The 20,423-nt window shown below is 40.8% G+C and overlaps 1 protein-coding gene across 1 annotated transcript in view; it reads right to left on the reverse strand.

Annotated features, from left to right (window-relative positions):
* The window catches only part of TBC1D8B (TBC1 domain family member 8B), a 283,925-nt gene that overhangs the window by 59,040 nt on the left and 204,462 nt on the right, over window positions 1-20,423 (reverse strand). The window contains exon 9 of the mRNA XM_053699162.1: window positions 7,305-7,455. Coding sequence (XP_053555137.1) covers window positions 7,305-7,455 — 151 coding nt within the window. The remainder of the gene's footprint in view (window positions 1-7,304; window positions 7,456-20,423) is intronic.

Here is a 20,423-nt window from a genome sequence, read left to right on the forward strand (position 1 = left end):
AATTTCGTTAGATTTAAATTATATTTAAGTTAGGGGGGTGTTAGTGTTAGACTTAGCTTTAGGGGTTAATACATTTATTAGAATAGCGGTGAGCTCCATTCGGCAGATTAGGGGTTAATGTTTGAAGTTAGGTGTCGGCGATGTTAGGGAGGGCAGATTAGGGGTTAATACTATTTATTATAGGGTTAGTGAGGCGGATTAGGGGTTAATAACTTTATTATAATAGCGGTGCGGTCCGGTCGGCAGATTAGGGGTTAATAAGTGTAGGCAGGTGGAGGCGACGTTGTGGGCGGCAGATTAGGGGTTAATAAATATAATATAGGGGTTGGCGGTGTTAGGGACAGCAGATTAGGGGTACATAGGGATAATGTAAGTAGCGGCGGTTTACGGAGCGGCAGATTAGGGGTTAATAATAATATGCAGGGGTCAGCGATAGCAGGGGCGGCAGAATAGGGGTTAATAAGTGTAAGGTTAGGGGTGTTTAGACTCGGGGTACATGTTAGAGTGTTAGGTGCAGACGTAGGAAGTGTTTCCCCATAGCAAACAATGGGGCTGCGTTAGGAGCTGAACGCGGCTTTTTTGCAGGGTTTTGTTTCAGCTCAAACAGCCCCATTGTTTTCTATGGGGGAATCGTGCACGAGCACGTTTTTGAGGCTGGCCGCGTCCGTAAGCAACTCTGGTATCGAGAGTTGAAGTTGCATTAAATATGCTCTACGCTCCTTTTTTGGAGCCTAACGCAGCCATTCTGTGGACTCTCAATACCAGAGTTATTTTAAAGGTGCGGCCAGAAAAAAGCCAGCGTTAGCTACGCGGGTCGTTACCGACAAAACTCTAAATCTAGCCGTAAGTGTATTAAAATATTTAGAATTATTTAGAATTGTATTTATATTACTTTTGTCTTATGATTTTTTAAGCCCCGCCCACCACATTGCAAATGTTTTGCTGCGGGGGGGGGGGGGGGTGTCCCTCTTTTTGAATTTTGAAATGTTGGGAGGTATGTAATAGTTAGGGTAGGTTAATTAATAGTTTAGAATTAGTTTATTTTAATTCTACAGGTAAGTTTAAATTTATTTTAAGATAGGGATGTTGTAACTTTAATATAAAGTTAACGAGTTGCTAGGTTTAGGGGTTAATAGCTTAATTTAGTTTATGGCGATGTGGGGGGATGGCGGTTTAGGGGTTAATAGGTTTAGTTAATGGTAGTGATGTGGGAGGCCAGAAGTTTAGGGGTTAATAGGTTTATTTAGTGGCGGCGGGGTCCGAGAGCAGCAGGATAGGGGGTTAATAACTTTATTTAGGTTGCGGCGGTGTCCAGGAGCGGTGGGATAGGGGTTAATAACTTTATTTAGGTTGCGGCGGGGTCCGGGAGCGGCGAGATAGGGGTTAATAACTTTATTTAGGTTGCGGCGGGGTTTGGGAGTGGCGGGATAGGGGTTAAACATTTTAGTATAGTGGCGGCGTTTAGTGACAGGGTATAAAGTTGGTAAAAAAAAACTAATAGCAGCGAGGTCGATGACGGTTAGTTAACAGTCCGACGCTCATCGCCCCGTACTTGGTGCGTGGCTTTTTGATGGCTTTTTTTTTATAAATATGGAGATCGTATTCAGGTCCGTGGCCACAATATTAGGCGAGCGTTTTGGTGCCGGCAAATGCAGCATAGTTGAGGCTTTGATAAATATCCCTCTTAGTGGTGCCCCAAGCATAGGCCTAGTAGGAGTTAAGTTCTTAGCTATATTTTAATATGTTCTTAAATATAAAAATATAATCAAGCACATAACTCCAACTAGGCCTATGCCTGGGGCAGCACTAAATATTTCATATAAAAAAATAATTAAGCAAACAAAACTGCTGACTTTAAAATAAATTCTTTAAACTAATTAATTATAAACTAGGTGACCAAATCTATCTAAAAAACACCAAACTCCTAACACTACAACTAACTACCATGTCTTTTCCTCTCTAGCCGATCACAGGTAAGGAGTACAGGTGTTAACATTCATTTTTACAATCTAATGTGCGGTTACCATAGCAACAAACGTATTATGGTGTGAGTTTTCAGAAATCTGACGTGAGATGGAAGCGTTAACACAACATTAACTTATGCATAAACAAAAAGGCCAACTGCATGCATTGTGCAAAACATTTAAATGGAAACCTTTTACTAAAATGAAGCTGTAAACTACTTTTAGATGTCTGCAACTTTAGTAGCTTACAGATCAAATTTTAACGACTCAATGGAAATGAGCCCTTAAATGGGAATGTTCTCAATAACAATAGGTTGTGGTATCAATGAGCAAAAACCGCTATTCCAAATAAAAAAATAAACATAAGAGTAATTGCTCATACATTTAATACTCTTCAGCTGGTACAAATAACTGGAAACACAATAAAGGGAAACCAACTTTTACAGTGCAGTGCCCCTTTCAATGCACAGATGGGCAAACTAATTCAGCCCTCCTTTTATTAGTGGTCTGTGTCATCAGGAAAAATGTAGAAATTGTGCAGGCCAAGAAGGCAAGACTCAACTAGAACCAATGGGAAGAAAGTGGCAATTATGTCTTGTTCTCTGTAAAGCATGGTATCACATATCTAACATAGCATCATTAAAGGGATACTAAACCCAAATTCTTTCATTCATGATTCAGATAAAGCATGCAATTTTAAGCAAATTTCAAATGTACTGCTATTATAATTTTTTCTTTGTTCTCTTTCTATCTTTATTTGAAGAAGCAAGAATGTAAGCTTAGGAGCCGGCCCATTTTTGGTTCAGAACCTGGGTTGCGATTGCTGATTGGTGGCTAAATGGGCCGGCTCCAACATTACTCCCATCTCTTTAGGAATGTTGTCTCACAACATTCATATCACGACGTCTGGAGGGCCCTACACCCTGATGTCGACGACTACACCTGTTACTCGTCCCCCTCCCGGTCTTTTTCTCGGCTCGATTACTTTTTTTGTCACTCGTGGACACTGCAGACGGTTGCGGCGGCCAGGATCGTACCTTGTGTATGGTCAGACCACGACGCAGTAGTTGTAGATATCACTTTCTCTCCCTCGGGGGAGGGTGGACACTCTTGGCGTCTACCAGAATACCTCCTCGAGGACCCTCAAGTCCCACTTTGGATACGGGAAATAGAGGCGTTTCTGAGTATAAATGACACAGGATCTACATCTGCGCTGACCCTGTGGGCGACGCTTAAGGCCTACCTCCGCGGGCTCTTTATGCAAAAGTCCTCAGAGATTAGAAGACGCAAAGGGGCCAGCTTAGCCCAACTATATCATGATTACTCTATCTCCAGGACTCAGCTTAGAAGGGCTAGAACAGACTCCCTGGTCAGGAAGGTCCAGACTCTCAAAAAGCAGATTGAAGCTTGTGAACTGGAGAGGGTTCAGAGGGGACTCTATCTTCTGAAACAGAGATACTACCACAAAGGGGATAGGGCGGACCGGCTCCTGGCCCACAAACTCCAACAGAGAACCTTACTGAACAAGATAGCTTATATCACAAGAGACAACAGAAAATTTTATTCTCCTAGAGATATAGGAGATGTTTTTGCAGACTACTACAGTAGTTTATATCAGATATCTGCTAACCCCTGTTCCCACTATGAGCCGGCACACGATATCCCCAAGTTCCTCGACAAGCTCCAATTGCCGCAGGTTCCGGATGATATGAGGGATCTTCTCACTGCCCCTATCACAGTGGAGGAGATTGAGAAGACGATTAAGAGCCTTAAGGCGCATAAATCCCCAGGGCCAGACGGCTTCGATGCCATGTTTTATAAAAAATTTGTTACCCCGCTATGTCCTCTTCTTACTCATGTGTTTGGTGAGGCCATGGATGCTGGTAGCTTCCCCCAGGAATTCTTAGAGGCATCAATCATAACTATACCCAAACCTGGGAAGAGCCCTGAGTTCTGTGAGAGCTACCGCCCAATATCTCTCATTAATGGAGATGTAAAGCTATACGCAAAAATTCTAGCCTCAAGGCTAAATAAAATCCTTCCGGGTCTGATCCACCAGGACCAGGTGGGATTTACCCCGGGACACCAGGGCTCAGACAACACCAGGCGTCTGTTGAATATCTTTTTTGAGACAGCCGCACTTAGGATCCCACTGGTTACCCTGTCGTTAGATGCTGGGAAAGCATTTGACAGGGTCCGGTGGGAATACATGATCGAGGTTCTGCGCTCTTTTGAATTCCCTCCTGCTTTTATCACGGCGGTAATGGCCCTATACTCAGGCCCATCCGCTAGAGTGAGAGGACTGGGGTTTGTATCTAGAGCTTTTGAGATCAAGAATGGCACGAGACAGGGGTGTCCCCTGTCGCCACTCCTTTTTGCTCTCATAATGGAACCGCTGGCGACAAGACTCCGGGCAACCCCCTCTATCCAACCCCTGGTGTTGCATGATATCCCGCAAGTCCTAGCGCTATTTGCAGACGACTTGACGATATTTTTAGCGGACCCGGAAGAGTCGCTTCCTGAATTGTTCAGGATCTTGACCGAGTTTGCTAACCTAACATATTACAAGCTCAATTATACTAAGACTGAAGCCTACGCTATTGGCCTACCCGAGACCACTCTGGAGACTCTGAGGAGAACATACCCATTTAAATGGTCAACTGAAGGACTGAAACACCTGGGGGTAATGCTCTCTCATGACCCTAAGCGAATAGTGACCGCAAATTACGGGTCACTGCTCAAGGAGTTCCAACAGACTGTCTCTAGCTGGAAGGTACCGGAGGTCTCTTGGACGGGTAGAGTCGCGGCTGTGAAGACGCTCCTACTCCCAAAGCTGATCTATTTCTTTCGGTGCCTCCCGGTTCCTGTCCCGGCATATCTCCTCAACCACTTTCAAACTATCTTTACGAAATACGTGTGGAAAGGGCGCCACGTGCGGCTACCCCTGACCCAACTACAAAAAACAAAAAGATGCGGAGGCTTGTCGATGCCAAACATCACATTATACTACAAGGCTGCTATGCTCTCGCATATTACTGCCTGGGGGGTGAAGGACTGCTCCGCAGGGTGGTACCAAATAGAGAAGGGCTCACTGACCGCTGGAGTGGACTTGTCCAATCTTATATGTATCCCAGATCATGCAGAGGTGCTGAGCGGAATACATTGCCGCACAATCAAGACCTGCCTGAAGCTTTGGAGAGAGATACGGCCTCTTGACTCGGTGGCCCCGCACCCCTCCCCTATACACTCTATCAAGGCTTTACTACAGTGCCTTCCTGAATCCCACCCCAGGAAGTGGGAAGCCTTAGAGATCAGACTACTCTCAGACCTATATAGGGGAGACGTCCTGGCTATTCCGCCCCAAACTTATCCGACGGACAATTTCCCTAGAGAGTTGCAATTCGAATACCTCCGCCTAGTTTTGCTCCTTCTATCCTGGGGATTTCAGAAAGCTAACATGAGAGTTCTCACCAAATGGGAGAGGAGATGGTTGGCTGGTAGACCTCTACGGGGCTCCCTATCGTTCCACTACAGAACTCTTCTTAACTCCCCTCACTTCTTAAAAACTCGGTCCACAGAGGACTGGGAGAGAGACTTAGGGGCAGTGGCATCAGATGGTAAATGGCAGCGTGCTATCCAGCATGTCAGCGCAGCGGTGCGCTGTTCCAACCTGTTTGAATTATATCTTAAAATCCTACTTAGGTGGCATTGGGTCCCGACCAGGTTGCATAGAATATATCCCTCCAGGTCAGTGGACTGTTGGAGAGGATGGCCCAGCGAGGTACCCACCTCCACATCTGGGGGGAATGCCCCAAACTGAGCCACTTTTGGACCCAGGTGGCGAGGCTACTCCAGAGGTTAGGTCTTATCGACGACCTTACAGGAGATATGGCGCTCTTTCATCTTGGACTGCAGGGCCTCCCAAAATCATCCCGTCTGCTAGGTGTTGTCATCCTCTTAGCGGCAAAACTCGTTATAGCTAGACAGTAGATGAAACAAGCCCCTGTTACGCTTACCCCAGTCCTTGAGTCCTTGGATTACATCCAAAACATGGAAGAATACGCGTTAAGGGTCGAAGGTCGATATGACTTCTATTGTTCTATATGGTTGACATGGGAGGAGTTTAGGAGACCTGACGATGCCGGCGTTTCGGTGGGCAAACGGATAGATGTGCAGCTCTAGAGACTGGGCTGCGACCCTGGCGGCCCGATCACTCCTCCAGCCTTCAGTGGCCTTCTCCGACCCCCCCCCCCCCCGGTATTTTTTTTTTTTTTTTTATCCATTACCTCTCTCCTTCTCGCACCCTCCCTTTTCCCCCACCTCCTGACTACGGTTCTCCGGGATATACCCCTTCCCCATAACCATACGTTATCCTCCAGTTGTTTCCTGCATAAGAATTTAACAATTCTCACAATGTTTGTCTTAAGATGATGGCAAGTACCTAACACTTGGTTTATTCCTTATATGATTTATATTGAGAATCTTTAATCCTGAGAGTTCTGTCTTCCATTGAGTACCAGTTTACAGGTCCCATAAGTGGACCTATTTCACACTGTTGACGCTTGCATGTTATGTTACTTAATTATAAGAAAAGAGGCATTATTAAGGTCAATACCGAGCTCCCATTATTGTTCAGTGTATCTATGTTTGAAAGAAGGAATTACTGTCATGTAATACTGCTTGAGATATTGTCCTTTATGCTATGTTTGTACTCTGACTTGTTTGATTGCCTCAATAAAAATAAAATTTATAAAAAAAAAAATGGGCCGGCTCCTTAGCTTACATTCCTGCTTTTTCAAATGAAGATAGCAAGAGAACGAAGAAAAAATGATAATAGGAGTAAATTAGAAAGTTGCTTTAAATTGAATGTTCTATCTGAATTATGAAAGAAAAAAATTGGGTTTAGTGTCCCTTTATTAATTAACTTTAAGGGATATGAAACCTACACTTTTCATGATTCAAATAAAGCATACAACTTTAAACAACTTTCTAATTTACTTCTATTATCAAATGTTCTTTGTTCTCTTGGTATCTTTTGTTGAAAAGCATAGACTTAAGTTCAGGAGTATCCACGTGTCTGGACCACTATATGCAGCAGTTTTTCCATTCCATTTGCAAGACCACTAGATGGCAGCACTATTTCCTGCCACAAAACTGCTCCGGACACCTACCTATTTCCCCAACAAAGAATACCATGGGAACAAAGCACATTTGATAATAGAAGTAAATGGAAAACTTTTCTTAAAATTGTATGCTCTGCCTGAATCACAAAATAAAAATGTAGTTCATATCCCTTTAGAGTGAGAGAGACCCCTTGGTTATGCAATTTCACAAATTTACCTGAGAAAAGAAGCCATAGTTCTCCTCTTAATGTCTCTGGAATACCTCTCACTACCAAACTACGAGTTCTTTTGGTCCGGAACATGCTAACTCCACGCCCACATTCTGTGAACAGTATCTTCCAAGACTGTTCCTTCATCTTTTCTTTTAACTGTGAAGAATGTTTCAATTTGTTAATTTGCACTCAACTGCCTGTTTATCACTTTATTTTTTACAAAATGATTCTGCTAGTGTTATTACCTCAATCATTCTTCCTATCTGCACTAAGGACCCAATTATCTAAAACGCAGTAGAACAGATTTAAAAAAAACATACTGACACTTGCAGGGGCTGTTCCGGGCGACTGGCGAGGTGTCTCCGTTAGAAAGTAATGAAGCTTGCTGGAAGGGGAAACGTTGGTAGAGAGAACGAACTCTGGTAGAGAGAGCAGAGTGTGCAGGGTTTGATTCTGATTTATCCAACATTCTCATGTTTATAAAAAGGGGCTTTTTGGCTTTAAAACTAGGCATCTTGGGGGCCACTGTGCTTTTTTGATGAGCTGTCACAGGACAATAGCGTCCCCTTCCTACAAAATGTGTTTTTTTAAATTTAATTTGTTTTTTTAATATGCTAACTTAATAGCAGGCAATTGCCTTTCAAACTATCCGCTAGATTACGAGTTGTGCGTCAGGGTAAAAAAGCAGCGTTAAGAGGTCCTAAGACTCCTAACGCTGCTTTTTTACGCCCGCTGGTATTACGAGTCTTGAAGGTTTAGGGTCACCGCACACTTTTTTGGCCTTACAGCAAAACGACTTACGTAAACTTCGTAAACTCTTTTTTCTATGGGACTTCCATAGCGCCGGTATTATGAGTCTGTCCTGGGAGGCCAAAAAGTGAGCGGTACACCCTACCCCGTCAAGAGTCCTAACGCATTTAAAAGTCAGTAGTTAAGAGTTTTATGGTACAACGCCGTAACATAAAACTCATAACTAAAGTGCTAAAAAGTACACTAAAACCCATAAACTACCTATTAACCCCTAAGTCGAGGCCCTCCTGCATTGTAAACACTATAATAAAATTATTAACCCCTAATCTGCCGCTCCGGACATCGCCGCCACTATAATAAACATATTAACCCCTAAACCGCCGCACTCCTGCCTCGCAAACATTAGTTAAATATTATTAACCCCTAATATGCCGTCCCTAACATCGCCACCACCTATCTACATTTATTAACCCCTAATCTGCCGCCCCCCAACGTCGCAGCCACTATACTAACTGTATTAACACCTAAACCTAAGTCTAACCCTAACCCTAACACCCCTAACTTAAATATAATTACAATAAATCTAAATAAAAATTAATATTATTACCTAAATAATTCCTATTTAAACCTAAATACTTACCTATAAAATAAACCCTAAGCTAGCTACAATATAACTAATAGTTACATTGTAGCTAGCTTAGGGTTTATTTTTATTTTACAGGCAAGCTTGTATTTATTTTAACTAGGTAGAATAGTTATTAAATAGTTATTAACTATTTAATAACTACATAGCTAAAATAAATACAAAAGTACCTGTAAAATAAAACAAGTTACAATAACACCTAACACTACACTATAATTAAATAAATTAACTAAATTTAATATAATTAACTAAATTCAATTAAATTAGCTAAAGTACAAAAAAACAAAACACTAAATTACAGAAAATAATAACCAAATTACAAGATATTTAAACTAATTACACCTAATCTAATAGCCCTATCAAAATAAAAAGAGCCCCCCCCCCCCCCAAAACAAAAAAAACCCTAGCCTAAACTAAACTATCAATAGCCCTTAAAAGGGCCTTTTGCGGGGCATTGCCCCAAAGTAATCAGCTCTTTTACCTGTAAAAAAAAAAAAAATACAAACAACCCCCCCAACAGTAAAACCCACTACCCACACAACCAACCCCACAAATAAAATACTATCTAAAAAAACACCTAAGCTCCCCATTGCCCTGAAAAGGGCATTTGGATGGGCATTACCCTTAAAAGGGCAGTTAGCTCTTTTGCGGCCCAAACCCTAGTCTAAAAAATAAAACCCACCCAATACACCCTTAAAAATACCTAACACAAACTCCCTGAAGATCGACTTACTGTTCTGAAGACCGGACATCCATCATCAAGGAAGCGGTAGAAGTCTTCATCCAACCGGGCCGAAGTCCTCAACGAAGCCGGGAGAAGTCTGCATCCAAGCCGGGCGAAGTTGTCCTCCAGACGGGCAGAAGTCTTCATCCAGACGGCATCTTCTATCTTCATCCATCCGATGCGGAGCGGCTCCATCTTCAAGACATCCAGCGAGGAGCATCCTCTACAAACGTCAGCTTCTTACTGAATGACGGTTTCTTTAAGTGACGTCATCCAAGATGGCGTCCCTTAGATTCTGATTGAGCTCGCATTTTATTGGCTGATTGGAAAAGCCAATAGAATGCGAGCTCAATCCTATTGGCTGATTGGATCAGCCAATAGGATTGAAGTTCAATCCTATTGGCTTATTGCATCAGCCAATAGGATTTTTTCTACCTTAATTCCGATTGGCTGATAGAATTCTATCAGCCAATCGGAATATAAGGGACGCCATCTTGGATGACGTCACTTAAAGGAACCGTCATTCAGTAAGAAGCCGTCGTTTGAAGAGGATGCTCCACGCCGGATGTCTTGAAGATGGAGCCGCTCCGCGTCGGATGGATGAAGATAGAAGATGCCGTCTGGATGAAGACTTCTGCCCATCTGGAGGAACACGTTGCCCGGCTTGGATGAAGACTACTCCCGGCTTCGTTGAGGACTTCGGCCCGGTTGGATGAAGACTTCTGCCGCTTCCTTGAGGATGGATGCCCGGTCTTCAGAACTGTAAGTCTATCTTCAGGGGGTTAGTGTTAGGTATTTTTAAGGGTGTATTGGGTGGGTTTTATTTTTTAGATAAGGGTCTGGGCCGCAAAAGAGCTAAATGCCATTTTAAGGTATTTGGTTGTGTGGGTGGTGGGTTTTACTGTTGTGGGGGTTGTTTGTATTTTGTTTTACAGGTAAAAGAGCTGATTACTTTGGGGCAATGCCCCGCAAAAGGGCTATTGGTAGTTTAGGTAGGCTAGGGTTTTTTTATTTGGGGGGGGGGGGGTTATTTTGATAGGGCTATTAGATTAGGTGTAATTAGTTTAAATATCTTGTAACTTGTTTATTATTTTCTGTAATTTAGTGTTGTTTTTTTTTGTACTTTAGCTAATTTAATTTAATTTAGTTAATTGTTGTTAATTTAATTATAGTGTAGTGTTAGGTGTTAGTGTAACTTAGGTTAGGTTTTATTTTACAGGTACTTTTGTATTTAGTTTAGCTAGGTAGTTATTAAATAGTTAATAACTATTTAATAACTATTCTACCTAGTTAAAATAAATACAAACTTGCCTATAAAATAAAAAATAAACCCTAAGCTAGATACAATGTAACTATTAGTTATATTGTAGCAATCTTAGGGTTTATTTTATAGGTAAGTATTTAGTTTTAAATAGGAATTATTTAAGAACTAATATTAATTTTGATTTAGATTTATTGTAATTATATTTAAGTTAGGGGGTGTTAGAGTTAGACTTAGGTTTAGGGGTTAATACATTTAGTATAGTGGCAGCGACGTTGGGGGCGGCAGATTAGGGGTTAATAAATGTAGGTAGGTGGTGGTGATGTTAGGGATGGCAGATTAGGGGTAAATAATATTTAACTAATGTTTGTGAGGCAGGAGTGCGGCGGTTTAGGAGTTAATATGTTTATTATAGTGGCGGCGATGCTGGGGCTGGCAGATTAGGGGTTAATAAGTGTAGGTAGGTTGCGGCGACATCAGGGCGGCAGATTAGAGGTTAATAAATATAATGTATGTGTCGGCAATGTTGGGGGCAGCAGATTAGGGGTTAATAAATATAATGTAGGTGGCGGCAGTGTCCGGAACGGCAGATTAGGGGTTAATAATATAATGCAGGTGGCGGCGATGTCGGGGGCGGCAGATTAGGGGTTAATAAGTTTAAGATTAGGGGTGTTTAGACTCGGGGTTCATGTTAGAGTGTTAGGTGTAAACATAAATTTTATTTCCCCATAGGAATCAATGGGGCTGCGCTACTGAGTTTTACGCTGCTTTTTTGCAAGTGTTAGACTTTTTTTCAGCCGGCTCTCCCCATTAATTCTTATGGGGAAATCGTGCACGATCATTTACGACTAGCTCACCACTGACTTAAGCAGCGCTGGTATTGAAGTGCGGTAAGGAGCTAAATTTTGCTCAACGCTCACTTCTTGCCTTTTAAAGTAGGGTTTGTAAAAACCTGTAATACCAGCGCTGTAGGTAAATGAGCGGTGAGAGAAAACTGCTTGTTAGCACCACACAGCTCATAACGAAAAACTCGTAATCTAACCGTGTGGGTCTTAGGGGTTCTAGAGCTTAAGGGAGCTGGGATTGGGAAGTTTGTATATTTACCCCTCCATCCAGTTTCCTTAAATGAACCAAAAACTTTTTCTTTCACAATTTAGATAGAGCTTACATTTTTAAACAACTTCCCAATTTACTTCTATCAGTTTTGCTTAATTTTCTTGGCATCCTTTATTTAAGGAGCAGCACTCCTTTTTCTTTTTCTGGCAAATTATTTTTTTCTCCCATTTCCCAGCCTCCTGTATCATGTGACAGACATCAGCCAATCACAGATTAGTATAGGCATACTCTGTGAGCTTGTGCACATGCTTAGTTGGAAATGGTGCCTCAAAAAAATGTGCATATGAAAAGAATGCAAAATTTGATAATGGAAGTAAATTGGAAAGATTTTTTAAAATGGTGTGCTCTTTCTGAATCATGAAAGTTTAATTTTGACTTAAGTGTCCCTTTACTAGATTATTACGTATTTTGACACGATCTTGACACCTTTCAGTTTGCAATATAAGACTGGGAGATTTGCAGGGGGAAATATTTAGACAATACGCCATAACATGCATAAAAGTTTCAGCTATGCCTATGGAACACCCCGGTTTAGCTCACTAACAGAGACACTCAGTTTAGAATAAGGAAAACAATATACTTTGAATTTTGTATTATAAGTACAAATTTCATAGTTTAAAAAAAAAATTACAACTTAATACAATTTTACTGAATTTTTAAATTTCAATATTTCCTTTATTAATTTCATACTTTAAAAAAATAAAATAAATTGCAATTGTTGTGAGCCCTAGTGCAATGTATGTATCTCCTTCACATACTTAAATGCAGGAAAAACCCCTTTGCGAGACACATTGTCCTAAAGGTAAAAACAGACTTTAGAAAATTCCAACACAGGCCTTTCTTACCGAATCTCACAAGCACAGAGAACTTTAGGTAATCAAGCTCTATATAAGTCTTTATTAAAGTTATTGTAAAGTTTCTTATTTTAGCAAAGGGTATATACTATTAGTGTTTAAAACAAGGGCACTTTCATTGATGATTTTTTTTTAAGACCCTTTATTTGTAAAATATTTACCATCTAGTGATGGTACGAGCTGGGTGCCATATGTGTGGCACGCAACGATTGGAAGAAGCCGGATTCGTCATCACTCAGCTAAATGAAGTATAAGGTGTGGGGGAAGGAACAACACTGTGTTTACTATTACTAGACGGTAAATATTTGATAAATAAATAAAGGGTCTTTAAGAAAAAAATCAGCAACGAAAGTGCCCCTGTTTTGACTGCTAATTGTATATACTGTTCACTAAAATAAGAAAATTTACAATCACTTTTTAAAGGGTTTCATATCCCTTTAACAAAATGTAAAGAGAAAAAAGGCTTCTATAAAAACAAATGAGTTTTCAATATAAAGAATGCAACACAATAATTTTGTTACCGTATTTATCTTTCTTAAAGGGACAGTCTACACCTTAGTCATGTTAAAGTCTTACCTTACATTAAAGGGACAGTAAACAATCCTTTATAATGAAGCTTATTATATACACTTGTTATATTTTAATATTATGGTATGCTTTCAATAAATGTATTCTGCCTTTGAAAGTTTCAATTGTACCTGGAAACTTCGTTCTGATTCTTATCCCCGTGCGCATAAAATATAAATGTAATTAAAAACAAAATTTATGCTTACCTGATAAATTGTTTTCTTTCCTGGCATGGAGAGTACACAAATACATTCTATTTACTAGTGGGAATTCAACTCCTGGCCACCAGGAGGAGGCAAAGAAAACCCCAGCAGAGCTGTTAAGTATCACTCCTACTTCCCATAAGCTTCCAGTTATTCAGTCGAAGGAATATGGAAAGAGAAGATGACACAAGGGTATAGAGGTGCCTGAGATTTATACAAAAAAATGCCATCTTAAATCAAATTAAGGGCGGGTCGTGGACTCTCCATGCCAGGAAAGAAATTAATTTATCAGGTAAGCATAAATTTTGTTTTCTTTCCAATGGCATGGAGAGTCCACAAATCCATTCTAATTACTAGAGGGAACCAATGCCCAAGCTAGAGGACACAGAATGAAAGGGCGGGAGAACAAGTCAGGCAGACCTAAACAGAAGGCACCACCGCTTGAAGAACTTTTCTCCTAAAAGAAGCCTCAGCCGAGGCAAAAATATCAAATTTGTAGAATTTTGAAAAGGTATGCAACGAGGACCAAGTGGCCGCCTTGCAGATTTGCTCCACAGAAGCTTAATTTTTAAAAGCCCATGAAGAAGAGACAGCCCTAGTGGAATGAGCCATAATTCTCTCAGGAGGCTGTTGTTTAGCTGTCTCAAAAGCTAACTGGATAACACTTCTCAACCAGAGAGAAAGAGTAGAAGAAGAGGCCTTCTGACCCTTACGCTTAAGGGGTCAGAAGGCCACTTCTTCTCTGGGACAGATGGTCCTGAGAGATCCACCAAAATAGAGAGTCTCTTGTTAGCAAGTCTAGAACTATCCTCTGAGAATGATCCGAGTGGTCTCCGTTCCATTGTCTGAGCAGGCATAACTGTAGAGGTCTCAGATAGAAACGAGTAAAAGGAATAATGTCCATGGAAGCAACCATTAGACCATTTACTTCCATACACTGAGCCAATGATTGACGGATAAAGGACTTTAGTGAAAGACAAGAAGCAAGACGTTTAGATTTTCTTACATCCGTCAGAAAAATCTTCATGGACAGAGAGTCTATGATCGTTCCCAAAAACCATACCCTGGTGCCTGGCACCAGGGAACTCTTTTCCAGATTTACTTTCCACCCATGGGAACGAAGGACAGAGAGTCTGTATGGGATTTTGCTAAATGAAAAGATGTCGCCTGAACCAAGATGTCGTCCAGGTATGGCGCCACTGCTATCCCCTGAGATCTGACCACCGCCAAAAAGGCCCCTAGGACCTTTCTAAGATCCGAGGAGCCATGGCAAGGTCGAAGGGAAGGACAACAAATTGGAAGTGTTTGTCTAGAAAGGCAAGCCGCAGGAATTGGTGATGTTCCCTGTGAATAGGAACATGAAGACACGTGTCCTTCAGGTCTATGGTAGTCATAAACTGACCCTCCTGAACCAAGGGTAGAATGGAACGTATAGTCTCCGTTTTGAAGGACGGAACCTTGAGAAATTTGTTGAGACACTTGAGGTCCAATATGAGTTGGAAAGGTCCCTGCTTTTTGGGAACCACAAAAAGTTTGAATAGAATCTTTGACCCTGTTCCGCCACAGGAACTGGGACAATCACTGCCAGAGAAGATAGGTCCTTTGCACAGTTTAAGAAGGCCTTTCTCTTCACCTGGTTTGCAGATAACCTTGACAGGATAAATCTGCGCCTGGGGGGACAAGACTTGAACCCTATCCTGTATCCCTGGGATACTACTTCCACAGCCCAAGGATCTGGGACATCGCAGATGCAAGCCTTCCGAAAGAAGGAAAGCCTGCCCCCTACTTGATCCAAGACTGGATCGGGGGCGGCACCTTCATGATGACTTAGATTTAGAGGAAGGGTTCTCGGATTGTTTCCCCTTATTCCAAGGTTGACTGGACCTCCATGAAGTCCTGGATTGCTCTGGCTTGGAAGAAGAGGAGAAAGGCTTTTGTCCTTTGAAGTTGTGAAAGGAACGAAAATTAGAATTCTTGCGACCCTTAGGTCTAGCCTTTTTGTCTTGAGGTAGGAAAGATCCCTTTCCACCAGTAACTTCAGAAATGATCTCAGCCAGACCAGGACCAAATAAAGTCTTGCCCTTAAAAGGTAAAGACAGAAGATTGGACTTGGATGTTATATCCGCAGATCAAGATTTTAGCCACAGAGCTCTGCGAGCTAGAACCGCAAAGCTAGAAATTTTGGCTCCCAACCTAACGACTTGCATGCTGGCATCACAGATAAAAGTATTAGCCAGCTTTAGAACCTTGATCCTATCCTGGATCTCCTTTATGGTAGTCTTCTCTGAAATTAGGTCAGACAAGAAGTTGCACCAATAAGAGGCTGCACCCGCAACCATAGCAATACTTGCAACTGGTTGTCATTGTAAACCCTAATAAATGTACATCATTCTTAAGTAAGCTTCCAGTTTCTTATCCATAGGGTCTTTGAAAGAGGAACTATCCTCAAGGGGATAGTTGTTCTCTTGGCTAGAGTGGATACCTTAGGCACGGTGCGCCACAAGTCACGCACAGAGTAAGCAACAGGAAACATCTTCTTAAAAACAGGGGATGGGGAAAAAGGGTTACCCGGCTTTTCCCATTCCTGAGCTATAATGTCCGACATACATTCTGAAACCGGAAATACCTCTACAGATGAAGCTATGACATCAAACACTCTTAAGTTTATTAGACTTCTTAGGAGTCTCAGCGACAGTAGAGTCTGAGTCCTCCAAGGTAGCTAGGACCTCCTTCAAGAGTAAATGGAGGTGCTCCAGCTTAAATCTAAAATTAACCTCCTCTGGATCTGCTGTACTAGCAACAATAGTCTCAGAGTCAGAGATCTCGCCCTCAGAAGCCACTGAGGAATGATCCTCCTCAGATAACAGAGTTTCAGAACTCTTTGTATGAGATATGTTCTTAGATTTCCTCTTTCTCTTACCAGCAATAGGGAAGGCTGATAAGGCTGCAGAAACCGCAGAAGTAATTTGCGCAGCAAAATCTCCTGGTAAATAAACACCCCCAGAAACGTGTTGATAGGAACTGCAGGGCACTGCATGTGAAACTGCTAAAGCTTGTGACGTTTGAGGAGAAAGCTGAGGCATGGTACGGACATCATTATCCCGAGAGACAGATGGCTCAGAGAGGGTATCTTTATCCTTAGACAATAACATCTTATTTAAGCATGTGGAACAAAACTGTACAGGAGGAATGATTTGTGCCTCCAAGCAGTACAAACATTTGTCAAAAGAAATAGCTAATTAGTATCAGGGTCCATAATAGCAATTAATATAATCTTGATCACTATAATCTTGATAGGAAAAAAATTACAAGCATTAAAGAGGATAAGACCAAAATAGCAATAGATGCAGAAAAATCTTTCGATTTGGCTTTAAAGGTCATTTTATAGGTTTTAGTCATTCTTTATATAATAACCCTCTCTCCACTCTTATCATTAATGGCGCATGTACCCCTTCATTTCAGTTATTTAGGGCAACCCGTCAGGGGTGTCCACTCTCTCCCTTACTTTTTAATCTAAGTATAGAACCCCTCGCCATGTTATTGCGTGAAGAAATAAAAGGAATTTCTGTAGGAGAAAACACCTCCCAAATTGTTTTTTATGCCGATGATTTATTAGTATTTCTAAGTGACATAGATGAAAATGTCCCCAAACTGTTGAATATATTTAAAACTTTTGGCTCTTTTTCAGGATATGCTGTTAAAGCTTTAAAATCTGAATTTTTATGGATATATAAAAAATGAACCAAGGATTGCTTTACCTTTCAGAATTGTTACACAGCTAAAATATTTAGGAATCACCATAAGCAAGTATCCAGAGGAATGGTACAAGATTAATTTTCAGAATTTATTTAATAAAATAAGGACAGATTTTAAGAAATGGTCTACTTTGCCGTTGTCTTTAGCAGGGAAAGTTAATTTAATAAAAATGATAACCCTTCCGAAACGTCTATACATTATGCAGAATTTACCTTTATTCTTAAAAAATCAGGATATTAAAAACTTAAATGCAAAGCTCCGAGCGTTTCTTTGGGGTTCGGGCAAGCCTAGGCTTCCATTGTATAGACTTTCACAGTGTAGGGAATTTACAGGTTTGGGTCTGCCTGCATTTCAGAAATACAATTTAATTTGCCTGATGAAAATTGTCCCAGAATGGTTATTAGATATGCCCCATCTCTGTATAAAAGAGATTGAATTTCCCTATTTCAAACCTAATATTTTTAAAGCCCTATTACATGTTTATGTTAAATGATGGCCCCCTGGACCTAAAAGATCTCGTTACTTTTAGAAATCCTATAATTGCCTGGCAAAATTTTTATAAATTTCTTAATGCAGACTTCCATAATTCTAAATTTTTCCCTAGTTTGGAAACTAAAAGGTTTGGAATTTTTTTCACAATGCATAGATACCGCAACTCTAGCGGTCCATTCATTCGCACATCTTAAAACTACGTATAATCTTTCAAATCGCAAAATGTATGGATACTTTCAAGTAAGGCATTTTTTTAAACTCAGTTAACTTAGAATCTTTTTTCAAAAACTGGGAAGGAATTTATGCTGGGATTAATTTATTTAGGCAAGGTAGAGTCTATTTCGGGTTGGTATAATCTCATATTAAAAATGGAAGGTGAATAAAATCTTAAGGAAATTGTGCAAAGGTGTAATTATGAGTTTTCGACACTGAATGCTGAAGTAGTGAGCAAAAGTATTATTAGAGCATGGCGGGCAACACCTCAATTATCTTGGCGAGAGTCACACATTAAATTGATTAATAGGACATATATAACGCCTTACGATCTAGGTAAATGGAGAAAGAATGCAGGTCATAAGTGGTCTAGATGTAGATGCTGGCTGATTTAATGCATTGTCTCTGGGACTGCCCGAAAGTAAGAAACTTTTGGGGAAAGGTTACATATTGGTTATCCAAGATTTTGAAGCGGGTAATTGTCCTGCGTAAGAAGGAGTCAGTTTTTCTCAGAGACTCATCTAGTGAAAGGGAAGACTGATTTTATTAATTTCGCAATACTTAATGCTCGAAATATAATTTTTTCCTCGTGGAAAGACAAAAATAGCCCTAAGTTTGCATCATTCTTGAAGAATGTCCAGATTAAAGCAATTTTAGAGCAATATGAAATAAATAGCATAGTAGAAAAAGAAATTCAGGATTATTTCTTAAACTGGGGCAGTTATATTAGCAGTCTCCCAATTAGTATTCAATCACAATACATAAGACCTTTTGCATCTTCTGTCACTGTTCAAAATATGCATCTTAGAGGAGATTTTAATGTCCTGATGTAAAATAAAATAAAAAAGGGAGAGGGAAGAGGAGGAGGTAGGGAGGGGTGTGTGCTTGTTTTGTTTTGTTTGTGGGGTTTTTTTGTCTGTTTTTTTGTCTGTTTTCTTGTTTGTTGTAATAGAAAAATTTCAACATTGTCCTTCATATTAGAAAACATAATTTATGCTTACCTGATAAATTTATTTCTCTTGTGGTGTATCCAGTCCACGGATCATCCATTACTTGTGGGATATTCTCCTTCCCAACAGGAAGTTGCAAGAGGATCACCCACAGCAGAGCTGCTATATAGCTCCTCCCCTAACTGCCATATCCAGTCATTCGACTGAAGACAAGCAGAGAAAGGAGAAACCATAGGGTGCAGTGGTGACTGTAGTTTAAAGTTAAAAAATACCTGCCTTAAAATGACAGCGCGGGCCATGGACTGGATACACCACAAGAGAAATAAATTTATCAGGTAAGCATAAATTATGTTTTCTCTTGTAAGGTGTATCCAGTCAACGGATCATCCATTACTTGTGGGATACCAATACCAAAGCTAAAGTACACGGATGAAGGGAGGGACAAGGCAGGTACTTAAACGGAAGGTACCACTGCCTGTAAAACCTTTCTCCCAAAAATAGCCTCCGAAGAAGCAAAAGTATCAAATTTATAGAATTTTGAAAAGGTATGAAGCGAAGACCAAGTCGCCGCCTTGCAAATCTGTTCAACAGAAGCCTCATTTTTAAAGGCCCATGTGGAAGCCACAGCTCTAGTAGAATGAGCTGTAATCCTTTCAGGAGGCTGCTGGCCAGCAGTCTCATAAACTAAGCGGATTATGCTTCTTAGCCAAAACAAAAGAGAGGATGCCGAAGCCTTTTGGCCTCTCCTCTGTCCAGAGTAGACAACAAACAAAGCAGATGTTTGACGAAAATCTTTAGTAGCTTGTAAATAATACTTTAAAGCACGAACCACGTCAAGATTGTGTAATAGACGTTCCTTCTTTGAAGAAGGATTAGGACACAATGATGGAACAACAATCTCCTGATTGATATTCTTATTAGATACCACCTTAGGTAAAAACCCAGGTTTGGTACGCAGAACTACCATATCTGCATGGAAGATCAGATAAGGAGAATCACATTGTAAGGCAGATAACTCGGAAACTCTACAAGCCAAGGAAATAGCTACCAAAAAAAGAACTTTCCAAGATAAAAGTTTGATATCTAAGGAATGAAGAGGTTCAAACGGAACCCCTTGAAGAACTTTAAGAACCAAATTTAAACTCCATGGCGGAGCAACAGGTTTAAACACAGGCTTGATTCGAACTAAAGCCTGACAAAATGCCTGAACGTCTGGAACATCCGCCAGACGCTTGTGCAATTGAATAGACAGAGCAGAAATCTGTCCCTTTAAGGAACTAGCTGACAATCCTTTTTCCAATCCTTCTTGGAGAAAAGATAATATCTTGGGAATCCTGACTTTACTCCATGAGTAACCCTTGGATTCACACCAATAAAGATATTTACGCCATATCTTATGATAGATTTTCCTGGTGACAGGCTTTCGTGCCTGAATTAAGGTATCAATGACTGACTCGGAGAAGCCACGCTTTGATAAAATCAAGCGTTCAATCTCCAGGCAGTCAGTCTCAGAGAAATTAGATTTGGATGGTTGAAAGGAGCTTGAAGTAGAAGGTCCTGTCTCAGCGGCAGAGTCCATGGTGGAAAGGATGACA

Source organism: Bombina bombina, chromosome 1 (assembly GCF_027579735.1).
Source record: "Bombina bombina isolate aBomBom1 chromosome 1, aBomBom1.pri, whole genome shotgun sequence".
In the NCBI taxonomy this organism is placed as follows: Eukaryota; Metazoa; Chordata; class Amphibia; order Anura; family Bombinatoridae; genus Bombina; species Bombina bombina.